The following is a 17,807-nucleotide window of genomic DNA, read 5'->3' on the forward strand; positions in this document are numbered from 1 at the left end:
TGACTGAAGGATCTCAGACTGACAGAAGGATCTCTGACTGACAGAAGGATCACAGACTGACTGAAGGATCACAGACTGACAGAAGGATCTCTGACTGACAGAAGGATCACAGACTGACAGAAGGATCTCTGACTGACAGAAGGATCACAGACTGACTGAAGGATCACAGACTGACAGAAGGATCTCTGACTGACAGAAGGATCACAGACTGACAGAAGGATCACAGACTGACTGAAGGATCTCTGACTGACTGAAGGATCACAGACTGACTGAAGGATCACAGACTGACTGAAGGATCTCTGACTGACTGAAGGATCTCTGACTGACTGAAGGATCACAGACTGACTGAAGGATCACAGACTGACTGAAGGATCTCTGACTGACTGAAGGATCACAGACTGACTGAAGGATCTCAGACTGACAGAAGGATCTCTGATTGACAGAAGGATCACAGACTGACTGAAGGATCACAGACTGACAGAAGGATCTCTGACTGACAGAAGGATCTCTGACAGAAGGATCTCTGACTGACAGAAGGATCTCTGACTGACAGAAGGATCTCTGACAGAAGGATCACAGACTGACAGAAGGATCTCTGACTGACAGAAGGATCTCAGACTGACAGAAGGATCTCTGACTGACTGAAGGATCACAGACTGACTGAAGGATCACAGACTGACTGAAGGATCTCTGACTGACAGAAGGATCACAGACTGACTGAAGGATCACAGACTGACTGAAGGATCACAGACTGACTGAAGGATCTCTGACTGACAGAAGGATCACAGACTGACTGAAGGATCACAGACTGACTGAAGGATCACAGACTGACAGAAGGATCTCTGACTGACAGAAGGATCACAGACTGACTGAAGGATCTCTGACTGACAGAAGGATCACAGACTGACTGAAGGATCACAGACTGACTGAAGGATCACAGACTGACTGAAGGATCTCTGACTGACAGAAGGATCACAGACTGACTGAAGGATCTCTGACTGACAGAAGGATCACAGACTGACTGAAGGATCACAGACTGACTGAAGGATCACAGACTGACTGAAGGATCACAGACTGACTGAAGGATCTCTGACTGACAGAAGGATCACAGACTGACAGAAGGATCTCTGACTGACAGAAGGATCACAGACTGACTGAAGGATCTCTGACTGACAGAAGGATCACAGACTGACTGAAGGATCTCTGACTGACAGAAGGATCACAGACTGACTGAAGGATCTCTGACTGACAGAAGGATCACAGACTGACTGAAGGATCTCTGACTGACAGAAGGATCACAGACTGACTGAAGGATCTCTGAGCAGCCAGCAGCGCACTCGGCTGTGACGTCAATGAATGGCGGGAAATCTGACGGAACTCTGAGATAGAACTCGCGCGCGCTTTTGTTGCAGCTTGACCTCAGGGCGGGAAAACCCTGAAAACTTTCATGCACGAGCTCTGAGTCATCGTGCTCTGACGTCACCCCCCTGCTGAGAAATGTCCTGCTGCACAGAAAGAAAAAACGCGCGAAATGTTCAAGCGTCTCGAGGACAAGACGTGCCGAACCGGACAGGTGCGCGGGGGGGGGGGGGGGGGGGGGGGGGGGGGGAATCACCAGATTGGACAAATCGAGGGAGTGGGCGGGGCTTCAGGGCACAGAGGAGGAGCAGGTCCACCGAGAGCAGCACACACACTCCCACACACACACATTCATCATCACCACACACACACACACACACACACACATTCATCATCACCACACACACACACACACACACACACATTCATCATCACACACACACACACACACACACACACACACACACACACACTCATCATCACCACACACACACACACACACACACACACACATTCATCACCACACACACACACACACACACACACACACACACACACACACACACACACACACACACACACACTCATCATCACCACACACACACACACACACACACACACACACACTCATCATCACCACACACACATTCATCATCACCACACACACACACACACACACACACACACACACATTCATCATCACCACACACACACACACACACACACACACACACACACACACACACACACACACACACATTCATCATCACACACATTCATCATCACCACACACACACACACACACACACACACACACACATTCATCATCAACACACACACACACACACACACACACACACACACACACACTCATCATCACCACACTCACACACACACACACACACACACACACACACACACACACACACACACACACACACACACTCATCATCACCACACTCACACACACACACACACACACACACACACACACACACACACATATTCATCATCACCACACACACACACACACACACACACACACACATTAATCACCACCACACACACACACATGGGCGCCGCCAGGGGGGGAAAGGTTAGAACAATTCTAGGGGCCCAGCACTGCCATGGGGCCCTTTAAGGGGCTGATAATATGCTTTTAATGATTTTAATAAGACTTTTGAAATAACAACAATGCAATATTCCATCTGGTAAAATGAGCTAATTGAACAAGGTTGTCTATTTCTTGAGTTCTTCAACATATTGTCATTTAACCCTCCCCCTTTTGCAAAATGGTACGGTCCAGTTCTGGTAGAAGCGCGATGCATTAAATCTGTGTGCTGATCAGTGCAACGCTACTTGCTGCTGTGTCGCGGTGCAGCAGCCAGCCAGCCAGCAGTGGAGAGCGTACAGTCTATGATCGCTAAATATGAAGAGTGGCTGTCAAAAACATAAAGAAAGGCAGCTGAAAGCTGAGAGGGACCGGAGAGGCAGGCAACTGGTCACTCAGTTTTTCCCAAAGAAAGGTAGCTATCGCTCACGTGTGTGTTCAAAATATTAGCGAATGGTAAATGAACAGTATGAACGTGGTTGGATTAGCCTATCAAGAGAACACTTTTACAGTTTGTACAGTGACATTTTTTCCATTTTAATAACTGAACTGACTTGTGTGATAAACAAGATGAAATATTATGTTATGCTGGTGCTAATAACTAATGCTAATAACCCGTTTCATAACTAATGGGGTGCCCTAAATATGCACAGATTCAGCCTCAGGGGGACCTTCGCCCTACCAAACCACTGAACCCCCCTTTGGAGAAGGAGGTAAGCAGCAATACAACCCATAAATGCTTTAGGATTTAAGTTTTTAATGAGCGAGCGCCATATACAGTTTGCTAGATTAAAGTGTTGCTAATAATGGACACTAGTCAAGTGTTTGATATGGTTACGTGTGTGGAATGTTCATTTGGATTGGTTGATATTGCTGGTAAGAATCTATCTTGAATATTGAATATTTTATTGTTCAGGGATATTTGAATATTTGCTTTGACAATAAATGAGTGCTGCCTAAAAGAAAGCATAAACTCTCAGTGGATTTCTTGCAGTGCATTATGTTGTATGAAATAACTGTTGCCTAGTTATTAATCAAGGCAGGAAATTGTGATTACTGATGTTTTCTGGAACTCTCTGGCACTGAAGTAGCCTATAAAGAATGTATATCTTATAAATCCATACAGATACAGTGATGCATGCAAGTTGTCTCAACACATGAACGAATGAACTCCATACTAAGTAGCCCAATTTTGCACACTTGAATGAAGAAGAGTTCAAAGCAGTGTGTTAAATAATGTTGGTTATGTTTATTTACAGTCAACTCAATAATAACTGCTGCATCATTCACCATTTTATTTCCTTTTTTCTTATGTATGGGCTTATATTGGCCTGAATTATGTCTGGGCTTATACTGCCATCTACGGGTCAAACAATATAAAAGTGTAAATTAGAAAACAAGGTCAAAAACTCCTGGTCCATGGAAGGGCAACCAATAGTCTAACTCTGATTACGCTCAAATTTCAAATTTCACGCTTTGCTTTGAACATATTCCCTTTTTGCAGAACAGTACACACAGCTTTCTACCTAACACATAACAATCCATGGGATTTCCATAGGTATTTTGATGCTGGGTAGAAAACATTTTCTATGATTTATTAGCAGTCACATCACACATTTCACTACCAATTTTCCTAGCACAAGAAGGCATGTGGCAAAATCTTGAATTTTCATTTGTGATTGTAAATGCACCAGAATTAGTCACTGACCAGTTTTCATCTAGTCCCTGGTAGGTTAATACATAAAATGTAATAACAAAGTCACAAACTCAAGGTCCATGGGCTATCAAAAGTCAAATAATGACAATAGTGCAATTGTGATGAGGGTGGGCAAAGTTGGGGGGCCCAAAATTCTAATCTTTCATGGGGCCCAAAATTTCTGGCGGCGCCCCTGCACACACACACACAAATTATATAAATTCAAGTGTTTTATTCCTCTTATACAACAGCCATTTCCAACAATGATAATGGTTTATTTATATATTTTTTTCCATTTCTGGTTACAGTAATGTTGTAGAACTCCCATGAAACATGTTAGTTCCTTTTGTCACGTGCATTATAGCAGCTACAGTGCTGAGCGTAAATGAGTGCACCCCCTTTGAAAAGTAACATTTTAAATAATATCGCAATGAATACAAACAATGTCCAAAATGTTGAAAAGACAAAGTTTAATATAACATCTGTTTAACTTATAACGTGAAAGTAAGGTTAATAATATAACTTAGATTACACATTTTTCAGTTTTACTCAAATTAGGGTGGTGCAAAAATGAGTACACCCCACAACAAAAACTACTCCATCTAGTACTTTGTCTGGCCTCCATGATTTTTAATGACGGCACCAAGTCTTCTAGGCATGGAATGAACAAGTTGGCGACATTTTGCAACATCAATCTTTTTCCATTCTTCATCAACGAAACGGAAGGCAGAACAGATCTTTCATTTCATTAGTGACTGGATGCTGGATGGAGAGTGATGCTCAACTTGTCTCTTCAGAATTCCCCATAGGTGTTCGATTGGGTTCAGATCAGAAGACATACTTGGCCACTGAATCACTTTCACCCTGTTCTTCTTCAGAAATCCAACAGTGGCCTTAGATGTGTGTTTAGGATCATTGTCATGTTGGAAAAGTGCACGACGACCAAGGGCACGGAGTGATGGTAGCATCTTCTCTTTCAGTATAGAGCAATACATCTGTGAATTCATGATGCCATCAGTGAAATGCAGCTCCCCGACACCAGCAGCACTCATGCAGCCCCACATAAGGACACTGCCACCACCATGTTTCACTGTAGGCACCAGGCATTTTTCTTTGTATTCCTCACCTTTGCGACGCCATACAGTTTTGAAGCCATCAGTTCCAAAAACATTTATCTTGGTCTCATCACTCCAGAGTATAGAGTCCCAGTAGTCTTCATCTTTGTCAGCATGGGCCCTGGCAAACTCTAGGCGGCCTTTTTTGTGCCTGGGCTTTAGGAGAGGCTTCTTTCGTGGACGGTAACCATGCATGCCATTCCTCTGCAGCGTACGCCGTATTGTGTCACGGGAAATAGTCACCCCAGTTTGGCTTTCTACTTCTTTAGATAACTGCAGTGAACTTGCATGCCGATTTTCTTCAACCCTTCTCATCAGAAGGCGCTCCTGTCGAGGTGTTAACTTCCGTGGACGACCTGGATGTCTCTGTGAGATGATTGCAGTTCTACCTTTCTTAAATTTTTGTACCACTTTTGCTACAGTATTCTGACTGATAAGTAAAGCTTTGCTGATCTTCTTGTAGCCTTCACCTTTGTGGTGGAAAGAAATAATTTTCTTTGGGGAATTCTGAAGAGACAAGTTGAGCATCACTCTCCATCCAGCATCCAGTCACTAAAAGAGGTCATTGTTGAAGAATGGAAAAAGATTGATGTTGCAAAATGTCGCCAACTTGTTCATTCCATGCCTAGAAGACTTGGTGCCGTCATTAAAAATCATGGAGGCCATACAAAGAACTAGATGGAGTAGTTTTTGTTGTGGGGTGTACGCATTTTTGCACCACCCTAATTTGAGTAAAACTGAAAAATGTGTAATCTAAGTTTATATTATTAACCTTACTTTCACGTTATAAGTTAAACAGATGTTATATTAAACTTTCAACATTTTGGAAATTGTGTTCATTGAGATATTGTTTAAAATGTTACTTTTCATAGGGGGTGCACTCATTTACGCTCAGCACTGTATAAACAGTCTTTCCCTCACCTAAAACCCCCACAAAGAAGTGTAAACTCCTCTGTCCTGAAGATAAACCTAAAGTTCCAGCTTCACCTCTGACTGTTACACAGTGCTGACACTGGAGACTCCTTCCAGAGATGCCACACACACACATTTCTCTTTCCACAAAACTTCATATCAATGATTACATGTTTTTAAAATCCATTTATTATTAGGCTACGCCCACATTAATACATTTTAGTTTTAAATTAAATGCGGCTCAGTGATGTGGTGGTTAGCACTGTTGCCTCACAGCAGGACCTCAGGTATTGGAGCTTATTGCTCTGTTGATGGATTCCCTGCCCTTTAATCTGCAAAGTTTATAAATAAATAAATGAATGTTCTGGGGGCGGCACGGTGGTGTAGTGGTTAGCGCTGTCGCCTCACAGCAAGAAGGTCCTGGGTTCGAGCCCCGGGGCCGGCGAGGGCCTTTCTGTGTGGAGTTTGCATGTTCTCCCCGTGTCCGCGTGGGTTTCCTCCGGGTGCTCCGGTTTCCCCCACAGTCCAAAGACATGCAGGTTAGGTTAACTGGTGACTCTAAATTGACCGTAGGTGTGAATGTGAGTGTGAATGGTTGTCTGTGTCTATGTGTCAGCCCTGTGATGACCTGGCGACTTGTCCAGGGTGTACCCTGCCTTTCGCCCGAGCCCCCCACAGTCCAAAGACATGCAGGTTAGGATAACAATAACAGGATAATTGGTGGCTCTAAATTGACTGTAGGTGTGAATGTGAGCATGAATGGTTGTCTCTGTGTCAGCCCTGTGATATGGTGACATGTCCAGGGTGAACCCCACCTCTCACCCATAGTCAGCTGGGATAGGCTCCAGCCTGCCCGCAACCCCACACAGGATAAGCAGCTACAGATAATGGATGGATTAAACGATCTCTGTCCACACTCCGTACCTGAAAATGCACATCACATGACCACTCACATACACTGGGCACATGCGTGCCAACATAACGCACAATAGTTTATTGTATTCTGGAAAAGGAATGTGATCGGAGCCTGACGAATCAGGGAAGGACAAGTCATGACTAATGAGAACTGAAGTATCATCATTATTCCCCAATGTCTGTTCCTGCTCCATCTCCAATAAAACATAACACAAAGCTTTCAAACAAAAACGAGGCCCACAGCATCTCCAAAAGGCCCATAACTCCAGAGTCGTGTGGACTGCAGATGTAAATGTAACAAGAGTGATGTATTTTAGAACGAAAATGATTTGTGTATGTAGCCTTCATGGAGTGTGCAGTCCTCAGGAAATCCAGTTAAACAGAAGTGGTGGGAGGTATTAGTATTATGGAGCTTCATATAACTGGTTTACTACACAGCACACACCTTTTATATCTAAGCATTGTTCCTTGGAGCGGATGCCAACTTTCACCTTCCGGCCGCAGCAGTGAATAAATTACATCACACTCCACTTCAGCATTTCTAACACACTTGGTGATTCCAAACCTGGGTGAACATTATTAACAGCTTTCTTCTACTGATGGGCAGCTTTTGGAGAGCTCTTTAAATCAAAAACCTTTACAGGAAGAAAACCATATCTCACCAACTCCTCAAAATGAAAGTTGAGAACACGTTTAAGTACGCCTTCTGCTGGTAAAAGTATGCATCACATCTAAGAAAACGAGGACAGCCTTAAAACTCACTGTACTGAAGCACCAAGATCATTGTCAAATGATGGAACGAGCAGCACAATGACCACACTCTCCCCTGGTTAAGATGTGCATAGCATTAAGAAGCTTTTGGGAAACTCACCACTGAAACCCCAGTACTAACACCGTTACATCATTGAACACACCTCAGATCACAACACTATTGTTATTACAATGCCCCCCAAATTCTTGTTGCAAAGGATGTGCCACCTTCCATTTACACAGCCTCAGTCAGGGTGGTACGGCAGGAGACATCACAGCATGCTGGATAAACAGCTGCTAGCAATCACTCAAGGGCACTTAATGCAAACTTTTTTTTAAAAAGATAAAAATCAACTCGAGTCTTAAACCAGTTTTTTTTTTTTTTTAATTTCAGATGAACATTACAAACAGTACAAACACCAGAGGGGGGAGGGAAAAAAAAAAAAGAGCGGGGGGAGAAACTTCAGTTTCTCATCTCAAGCCCATGACTAATACAAAATTCCCAAACGCCATTAAACACCAAAAAAAAAAAAAAAGTCACATCTGTTCAGAAACATTCACACGACCAAGAATGCATGGGAAATTTTTTTTTTTTTAATATATAAACCCAAATGATTAAAAATAAATCGGCGATGGAATGGTGACAGCTGAGAAATGGAGCTCTGCATCTCTCTCTCTGGTACACATGCACACAGGTGAGAACATAACCGCTCTAAAACATCTGATCTGTTTATAAAATAAAGAAAAAGCTAATGAAGCAGGGTGTCCAAGTCAGAGTCCATAACGCTGGAGTTTAAAAGATGATCTTGACGAGGCATCCATTCAGCTTCGTCTCACTTCCTGTCATTCGACCGAGAGCGACTGTAAGAGAGGGGGAGGACAAAAAACAAACAAACAAAAAGGATCAAGACCACAACCAGGATTAAAAAAAAAAAAAAAATCCATACGCTGACTGCTCTCCTTAAACAACTGTTAATAAACAAATAAGTTAGCAGACCAGCCCCCCCCCCAAAAAAACATGTACCTTCTGGATCTGGAGAAAGAGCGAGACAGTTTGTGGTTCCTGTCACGAGACAGAGATCTCTCCCTTCTACGGTCACGAGAAAGAGATCTGTGCGCACACACAAATGCAGACTCATCAAGAGCACTTCCACGAGCTGAATCCTAATCAGTGTCCAGGTGATTCTTTGAGCCATATGCAGTTCAATTATAACCAGTCACTCCCAAGTGCAGAGAACAATTTATATCACCAAGTGACTCGATAATTACAAAATATTAACTCGATTAAAGCATCATTTACCCTTTCTAGAACCGGTGTGAATCCTGCAATGTGACAGCTCACATCAACAAAAACTTTAGAACCCAACATTCACCATATTTGATTCACTTCCTGCACTGAGTCGATTCAAATCAGGTTCTCAATCATTGAGACTGAACCACACCGAGGGAGAACTGGTTCTGTTCAACCAGACTAAACACTGTGCACCTTAATGTTTTATAATTTACCAAGTGTTAATTCATGAATATGATCATTAAGTCTATAAAAAAAGTTGTATTAATCCAACTCAATTAATTCCAGATAAGTATAGATATGAATTTAACAGGACCAGTGGGTTTACCTGCTCCGGCTGCGGCTGAAGCTCCTCCTGCGGGGGGATCTAAGGAGGACAAAAGGGGCAACAAGCAGAGACAGGGTGAGACTCCGAAGGATAGAACAGAATCAACAGCCCTCATCCTGCTACTGAACTGCCCCCTTAACTCACCTTCAAACACCTGGAGCAGGAAATCTGGCTTGTATAAACAGGAATTAAACACTTATACAAGTAACGATCTGTGTAAATGAGCACGAGTTTAATCTGCATCTGGACATAAAGCCAATAGGTGATGTTGAATGGTTAAAAATGGATTCTGAATATAGATAATGCTAGAAACGCAATATTAACTCATTATAACTGAACATTTGAGAAACCCCATGATCCAGCACAAAGCAAAAAAAAAAATTAAATAAATAAAAAGACAAAACAGGAAAAATGATGACCATAATGCAATGCGAGAAGGCACAGAGCTCTGGACCCCGATGCTCAAAGGAGAAACTTACTTTTGGGAGTTTAAATGGAGAAAGCTCGACGGTAAAGCAGCTAACAGAAGAGCCATCTCCCTTTAAACTGCATGTCATACCAACCCTTTCATTGTGAATCAAAGTAAAGGAGCTTTTTTTTTTTTTAAAGGAAAAGAGGAAACCTGAATTTCTCTTCATTCTTTACAACTGTATTCAGCATCAAACTGTATGAAGCAGGAAAAACTTACTAGTCTTTTGGTTTTCAACAAGCTAGAAATGGCGAAGGGGAGGCAGACTGGCGGCCGTGAAAGTGGCTGCAGCGGATTTTTCCTGCTTTAATTGTTGCTGCTGCTTTGCAGTGTAGACTTTTGGGAACGTAAAACACGCCGATTGTTGATTGGTCGGGAATGTGAAGTGGGCCGCTGCTGATTGGGTGTTAAGGTTGGAGGAGGAGGAAGAGGAGGAGGAGTAGGAGCTGAGAGCTGCATGCTCAGGAGCCAATGGGCTGGTTGCGACCCGACGATTGGGCCCGTGCCTGAGGTCATGTGACACGAAACCGAGCCAGCTGACTGGGGCACGCTGGTCACATGATGCTGAAAGAGGGTTTAGTTGACTGACTCAGAGGTTGCTGAGAAGGAGGCATGGTGGTGGACTCTGCAACGGGGGTTCATTTTTATTAATATAGAGATGATAAAGGGAAAAATATAAATCCTTTAAATAAAAACAAAAGACTGGCATTTCAAGCATCACTAAACCTCACTGAGAGAAATTTTCAGCACTCATGGCTTTAAAATGAAAAAAAAACCTAGTATTAAAATTTGCTACAAAAATGAATGCATTACTAATTTAGAGGTGCTATTACTCAGACCATTAAAACTGCAAACAAGCCCAGCCTCAGGAAATTCATTTACACACATCTGTGTCCATGCTAGCTGAGCTAATACCCTGGATTTTAATAATGAACAATTAATGACAAGTGAAGATGAGAAACTGACATGAATCTGAACCAGAGAGTCCCATGTGAACTAAACTGCTTTAAAGTGAAGAAAGATCAGGAAGTTCTCAGAGAGAGCAGGAGCTTTAACAGCTCAGGTGTTATACTGAGGGGGGAAATGGGGCAAAAAAGATCCATTAGCCATATCTGATAATGTTAACAAGTAGCACATGGGTGTGGAGGGGTGGGGCTACCTGCGCCTGGGAGGTGGGCTTCGGCGGCGGTAATCATCACGTGGGCGCCGGCTCCAGGAAGGTGGCGGGCCTCGATTACGGGATCGCTTCTCCCCATTGGACAGCTCGACCCTCACACGGCAACCGCACAGAGTCCTGAAATACGAGACATTTTAAATTTAAAAAAAAAAAAACCAACCATCTCCATCCACCATGTGTGAATACACCATCAGATTCTGCTGCTGGGAAAAGTTCCTATGTCACATCAGTTCCAACATGACAGCAGCCTGTCCAACAGTCCTTATTCTGAATGATAAGGTGTCCCACACATCCAACCCAGACAGCACAACCCCATCATCTCACTCAAACTCATGAGAACACCCACAGTACTGGAAAACCTTGATCGCATGAACAGAGCTTCTGAGCCCTTAACAATACAGGTCGGGTCCCCAGTGGCTCAGGCACTCAAGCAGCTGCTTATCACCCACTACAAATGCAGGGTTACAGTCTCAAACTTGAGTGGTCGCTAATCTACATCCTGAAACAGAGACTACACCATTTCCCTTCACAGATACTCCAGAGCAGGGGTGTGCGCGTGTCCCCCTGCACTGTGTGTAATGATCATTAGGTGTGTGTGGATATTTTTGAGACAAACAACCTTTATTTACACTTCAGCCCAACCACAGGTCTTTGGACGTGGTGGTGTAGTGGTTAGGACTGTCACCTCACAGCAAGAAAGTTTGGGTTTGAGCCCAGCAGCCAGTGGGGGCCTTTCTGTGTGGAGTTTGCATGTTCTCCCCATATCTGTGTGGGTTTCCTCTGGGTGCTCTGGTTTCCTCCGGGTGCTCTGGGTTTGAGCCCAGCAGCCAGTGGGGGCCTTTCTGTGTGGAGTTTGCATGTTCTCCCCATATCTGTGTGGGTTTCCTCCGGGTGCTCTGGTTTCCCCCCAGTCCAAAGACACGCGGTTAGGTTAATATGGGACAGCCTTGGGCTGAGCTGCCCTTTAGTGAGGGCCCCCAAGTCCCAACTACTCCCAGAGCGCTGTTAGCATGGCTGCCCACTACTCCGGGTATGTGTGCACTCATTGCTCACATGTGTATTCACTGCTTCAGATGGGTTAAATGCAGAGAGGAATTTCACAAGCATGTGACAAATAAAGTTGTTCTTTGAAACCCACACGGACAGCCCCCTCCCATCAGCCACTGGGCTCGAACCTAGGACCTTCTTACTGCAAGGTAAAGGTGCTGCCCACTACCACACTGAGGTAGGCATGTTGGGGCTCACATGCCCAGCCTGGTGGTGACTGTGTGCTGGGGAACAGGATGAGAATAGGCAGCATGAAGTACTGCTGGCCAAACCACCTGCTCATGTCCTATCGGTGTGATTTACCTGCCATCCAGCTCTCTCACAGCATCGGTGGCATCCCTTGGGTCCTCAAACTCAACAAAGGCAAAACCAGGAGGATTCCTGGCCACCCAAACACTGCGCAGAGGCCCATAATAACCAAAGGCTCGCTCCAGCTCAGATTTGTTCCCATTATTCCCAAGATTCCCAACGTACACCTTACAGTCTAAGGGACAGTCTCGATGCATGATGGGGACCTGGAAAATAAGATCAGAGAGAAAAGGAGGAAGAGAGAATTTAATGAACATGGCGTTAAGGTGCTTTCAGTTGATTATTTTTCTTGCACTGCAATTCAATCGCATAACACTTCATACACAATTCAGTCACACCTACACAGTGAGTGCATCACTCAAGCATCAACATACAGCTCAGGTTTGTTTATTAACCATTTATAAGCTGCGTGGTACTTCTTTCCACCGCAGAAACATAGCTAAAATTAGATTTTCTAGGGCAAAAGAACCCCTGCACTGTGTGTATAAGTCTAACGATGGCCGAAAAATCCGAACACAATTCGATTCATTGCGAACTTGCGAACCAGTTCGGCCCAGTGATGCGAACACCCCGCCTTTGTTCGAGGCTCAAAATGGCGCCGGACGCCGGAGTCAAGCCCACAGCATTAGCTTACGTGACCTTTTAAAAATAAATATTTTCGCCTTTCAAAGACGAGCTTAACTGAATTATACGACATCGAAATGCATAACAAAATAACGTGGGGGAAATTTAAAAAAAAAAACCAAACCCCTCACTACTCACAAGAGTGACGCCATTTTATGAGGTTAGCCTTCATGCTAGCCATGCAGCTAATTTACCTCAGTTAGCCTTCAGAGAAGACGCAGAAACGCCAGTTAAATTAAACACAAAACATAAACGCATCGTGCTGAAGTAAACACATTAAAGTAGGACTACACTACAGAAGTATACATTTACAAAGCAACATTACCGGAAAAACCGCTTACTCGATTTTAAACCGTAGCTCTTTCAGCGTCGTTATGCGTGTTTTCTCCTTTTCCTCACCGCGCGCTCCAACTCTCCTACAGCAAAATGGCGCTGCTGTGAAATGCCTTCTCCTGTCGCCCTGACGTAGCGTACGTGCTCACGTAATGGGAGGAGCTAAACTCTCTTCCGTACGTATCTACGTAAGACGTCAGACTAATGACGTGAGCGGATTCTGATTGGTTAACTAAAGCCGGTGTTGTTCTAGCTCTTGTTTATCAAATAACCAAATTTATTTGTACAGCAGGTTTATATTCATCAGGTGGATTTAAACAACAGAATTTTTTCTACTTAGTGATGATATTTTTAATCTTTATTTTATAACGATCAGCTTTCGGATGATCAGTTACAGCCTTCTCATGTCTCTCTTTGTCTTGGATCCTGAACATTCTATGGTTATTATCTTCAAAGAACTGAACTCAGTTATACGTACAACCTGTTTGTTTCATGTCCAACATGTTAAATGTCCTTTATCTGGCCTCAAAGTTGTCATATTCTCTTAAATGAAACAGGAAACGAGATGATGTTCAGACGCCTCATGTCTCCTGAGCTGCTGCAGTCAGTCCATGTGGCACATTGAAGGACAGAACAGAGCTGCACTGCAAAAACTGGCTACCTAACCAAGTCTTACAATCTTATATTCATCTCACCTCATTATCTGTAGCCGCTTTATCCTGTTCTACAGGGTCGCAGGCGAGCTGGAGCCTATCCCAGCTGACTACGGGTGAAAGGCGGGGTTCACCCTGGACAAGTCGCCAGGTCATCACAGGGCTGCACATAGACACAGACAACCATTCACACTCACACCTACGCTCAATTTAGAGTCACCAGTTAACCTAACCTGCATGTCTTTGGACTGTGGGGGAAACCGGAGCACCTGGAGGAAACCCACGCGGACACGGGGAGAGCATGCAAACTCCGCACAGAAAGGCCCTCGCCGGGCCCCGGGGCTCGAACCCGGAACCTTCTTGCTGTGAGGCACCAGCGCTAACCACTACACCACCGTGCCGCCTCAATCTTATATTCAGACAAAAAAACCTTTTTGATCTTGTTTTGAGAGCGATATGCTAAGCAATAGCAGATTGTGTAAAATTATTAATCTTGTTTTGAGAATATATGTCCTTTATTTCTTCCTAAGTTGCTAAATCATAAAATTAGTTATTTTAAATGCATATTAGGCCAAATTATATCACTGCAACAGTTTGAGATCACATTCAGTCTTTCATAACCATTTTTAGTTGTGAAAACTTGTTTCAAGACCTCCCAGTAACAATCACACGCTTACTTTAGTTAAATAATGATGACATAGTGTACAATGTATGTCATTAATTGCATTATAACTTTTTTCACATTTGTGTGCGCAATGTTTCAAGCATTTGTTGCTATTTGAAGAAGCAATTCAAATAAATATTGTTGAAGAGGATGTGCTTGATTTCATTTAGTGTAAATGCTTTGTCTTATTTTAAGACAGAAAACCTAAAAACAATTCTTGAATTCAGACTATTCATCTTGTTTAGTTGCTCCTGTTTTAAGATCTTTTCTTTCAAAATTAGAAAGAAACAACAATCAAAGAAGTACTTACAGGCTAATTTTGAGTTTATTTAACTTAATGAAGAGCTTGAAATGAGTGTTTAACCACTTGTTTTAAGCTATTTCTCACTTGTCTAATGCCTATATATTTTTTCTTATTTCAAGAAATCTTACCAAGTGTAATTATCTTACTGCACTGGCAGATTATTTCACTTGATTAGTCTAAATGTTCTCAAATTTATTATGGTTTTCCTTATATTAGGATGGCTAGTTTTTGCAGTGTGTACTGGTTGAATGTCTGATTTGTGGAGAATTAACAAACATATAATGATGTCAGGTGTACAGGTCTCTGAATGTCTCTGTCATTCAAAAGTACAGGTTCCCAACCCTGATCCTGGAGAACCCTCTGTTCTCTCCTGCACAGTTTAGTGTTTTCCTGCTAACAACACATACGATTTGACTCAATGGCTATGAAATGATTAGTTGAATAAGATGCATGTTGGAGCAGAAAAGAGTAAAATCATCAGGACAGGGGGTTCTTCAGGAGCAGGGTTGGGAACCTGTGCACCACAACATGCTCATTCATTCTGGATGAAGTGCACAGGAGTCCAGAAGAGTGTCTATAAACTATGAAACACTTTATTTCACTGAAAAATATGAAACGAATTTAATGTGGAAAGTTTGGATATAGATATCTATAACTCCCGCCTCACCCGCAAAGCCATCAGGATTGCAGGTGACCCCACCCACCCATCTCACAACCTCTTCAGCCTGCTGCCGTCGGGGGGGAGACTGCGGAGTCTCCGGGCCAAAACCAGCAGGCTCAAGGACAGTTTCTTTCACCAGGCGGTCAGGAGGCTCAACTCCCTCCCTGTTCTGCCCCTCCTCCCCCCTCTGCCCCCTGCCACAGATTCTGCCCACCCACACCCCCTGCCCCCCCTTCAGCATCTGACATGTCATCCTCACAGTTTCCCCCCCCAACACACACACACATACACACACACACACACACACACACACTCTCAACATTCATTCGCACACTGAACTCAGGGACTGCACATTTCACTTTACCTCGCTCATTTGCACTATTCTGCACTACCTCACCTTAACAGCTATTAGTTTATTGTTTATTTTGCTTATTTCATGTTTACCTGCTATACCTCAAGTGCCCTTGACTGTTTATTTTATGTCCCTTTGCTCCAATTTATATTATGTCTGTATATATACACACACACACACACACACACACACACACACACACACACACAGTGGGGCAAAAAAGTATTTAGTCAGTCATCAATTGTGCAAGTTCTCCCACTTAAAAAGATGAGAGAGGCCTGTAATTTTCATCATAGGTACACTTCAACTATGAGAGACAGAATGAGAAAAAGAATCCAGGAAATCACATTGTAGGATTTTTAAAGAATTTATTTGCAAATTATGGTGGAAAATAAGTATTTGGTCAATAACAAAAGTTCGTCTCAGTACTTCGTTATATACCCTTTGTTGGCAATGACAGAGGTCAAACGTTTTCTGTAAGTCTTCACAAGGTTTTCACACACTGTTGCTGGTATTTTGGCCCATTCCTCCATGCAGATCTCCTCTAGAGCAGTGATGTTTTGGGGCTGTCGCTGGGCAACACGGACTTTCAACTCCCTCCAAAGATTTTCTATGGGGTTGAGATCTGGAGACTGGCTAGGCCACTCCAGGACCTTGAAATGCTTCTTACGAAGCCACTCCTTCGTTGCCCGGGCGGTGTGTTTGGGATCATTGTCATGCTGAAAGACGTTTCATCTTCAATGCCCTTGCTGATGGAAGGAGGTTTTCACTCAAAATCTCACGATACATGGCCCCATTCATTCTTTCCTTTACACGGATCAGTCATCCTGGTCCCTTTGCAGAAAAACAGCCCCAAAGCATGATGTTTCCACCCCCATGCTTCACAGTAGGTATGGTGTTCTTTGGATGCAACTCAGCATTCTTTCTCCTCCAAACACGACAAGTTGAGTTTTTACCAAAAAGTTCTATTTTGGTTTCATTTGACCATATGACATTCTCCCAGTCCTCTTCTGGATCATCCAAATGCTCTCTAGCAAACTTCAGACGGGCCTGGACATGTACTGGCTTAAGCAGGGGGACACGTCTGGCACTGCAGGATTTGAGTCCCTGGCGGCGTAGTGTGTTACTGATGGTAGCCTTTGTTACTTTGGTCCCAGCTCTCTGCAGTTCATTCACTAGGTCCCCCCGTGTGGTTCTGGGATTTTTGCTCACCGTTCTTGTGATCATTTTGACCCCACGGGGTGAGATCTTGCGTGGAGCCCCAGATCGAGGGAGATTATCAGTGGTCTTGTATGTCTTCCATTTTCTAATAATTGCTCCCACAGTTGATTTCTTCACACCAAGCTGCTTACCTATTGCAGATTCAGTCTTCCCAGCCTGGTGCAGGTCTACAATTTTGTTTCTGGTGTCCTTTGACAGCTCTTTGGTCTTGGCCATAGTGGAGTTTGGAGTGTGACTGTTTGAGGTTGTGGACAGGTGTCTTTTATACTGATAACGAGTTCAAACAGGTGCCATTAATACAGGTAACGAGTGGAGGACAGAGGAGCCTCTTAAAGAAGTTGTTACAGGTCTGTGAGAGCCAGAAATCTTGCTTGTTTGTAGGTGACCAAATACTTATTTTACCGAGGAATTTACCAATTAATTCTACAATGTGATTTCCTGGATTCTTTCCCCCCATTCTGTCTCTCATAGTTGAAGTGGACCTATGATGAAAATTACAGGCCTCTCTCATCTTTT

At 43.5% G+C, this 17,807-nt stretch overlaps 1 protein-coding gene across 2 annotated transcripts; it reads right to left on the reverse strand.

The window, feature by feature from the left end:
• Nucleotides 1-8,225: 8,225 nt before the first annotated feature.
• srsf3b (serine and arginine rich splicing factor 3b) lies at nucleotides 8,226-13,553 on the reverse strand. 2 transcript variants are annotated; one of them, XM_060909760.1, is made up of 6 exons: nucleotides 13,445-13,553; nucleotides 12,474-12,685; nucleotides 11,106-11,240; nucleotides 9,478-9,516; nucleotides 8,883-8,969; nucleotides 8,226-8,719 (listed from the first exon to the last, which is right to left on the reverse strand). In XM_060909760.1, exons 2-6 carry the CDS (start codon nucleotides 12,674-12,676, stop codon nucleotides 8,692-8,694), a joined length of 492 nt encoding a protein of 163 aa, XP_060765743.1. In that variant the 5' UTR covers nucleotides 12,677-12,685; nucleotides 13,445-13,553; the 3' UTR covers nucleotides 8,226-8,691. The 2 variants fall into 2 exon arrangements, with proteins under 2 accessions (XP_060765743.1, XP_060765744.1); XM_060909761.1 differs by having other exon boundaries at nucleotides 13,429-13,550.
• Between the last annotated feature and the right edge of the window lie 4,254 nt (nucleotides 13,554-17,807).

The sequence above is a fragment of the Neoarius graeffei genome, chromosome 26 (genome assembly GCF_027579695.1).
Source record: "Neoarius graeffei isolate fNeoGra1 chromosome 26, fNeoGra1.pri, whole genome shotgun sequence".
Lineage (NCBI taxonomy): Eukaryota > Metazoa > Chordata > Actinopteri > Siluriformes > Ariidae > Neoarius > Neoarius graeffei.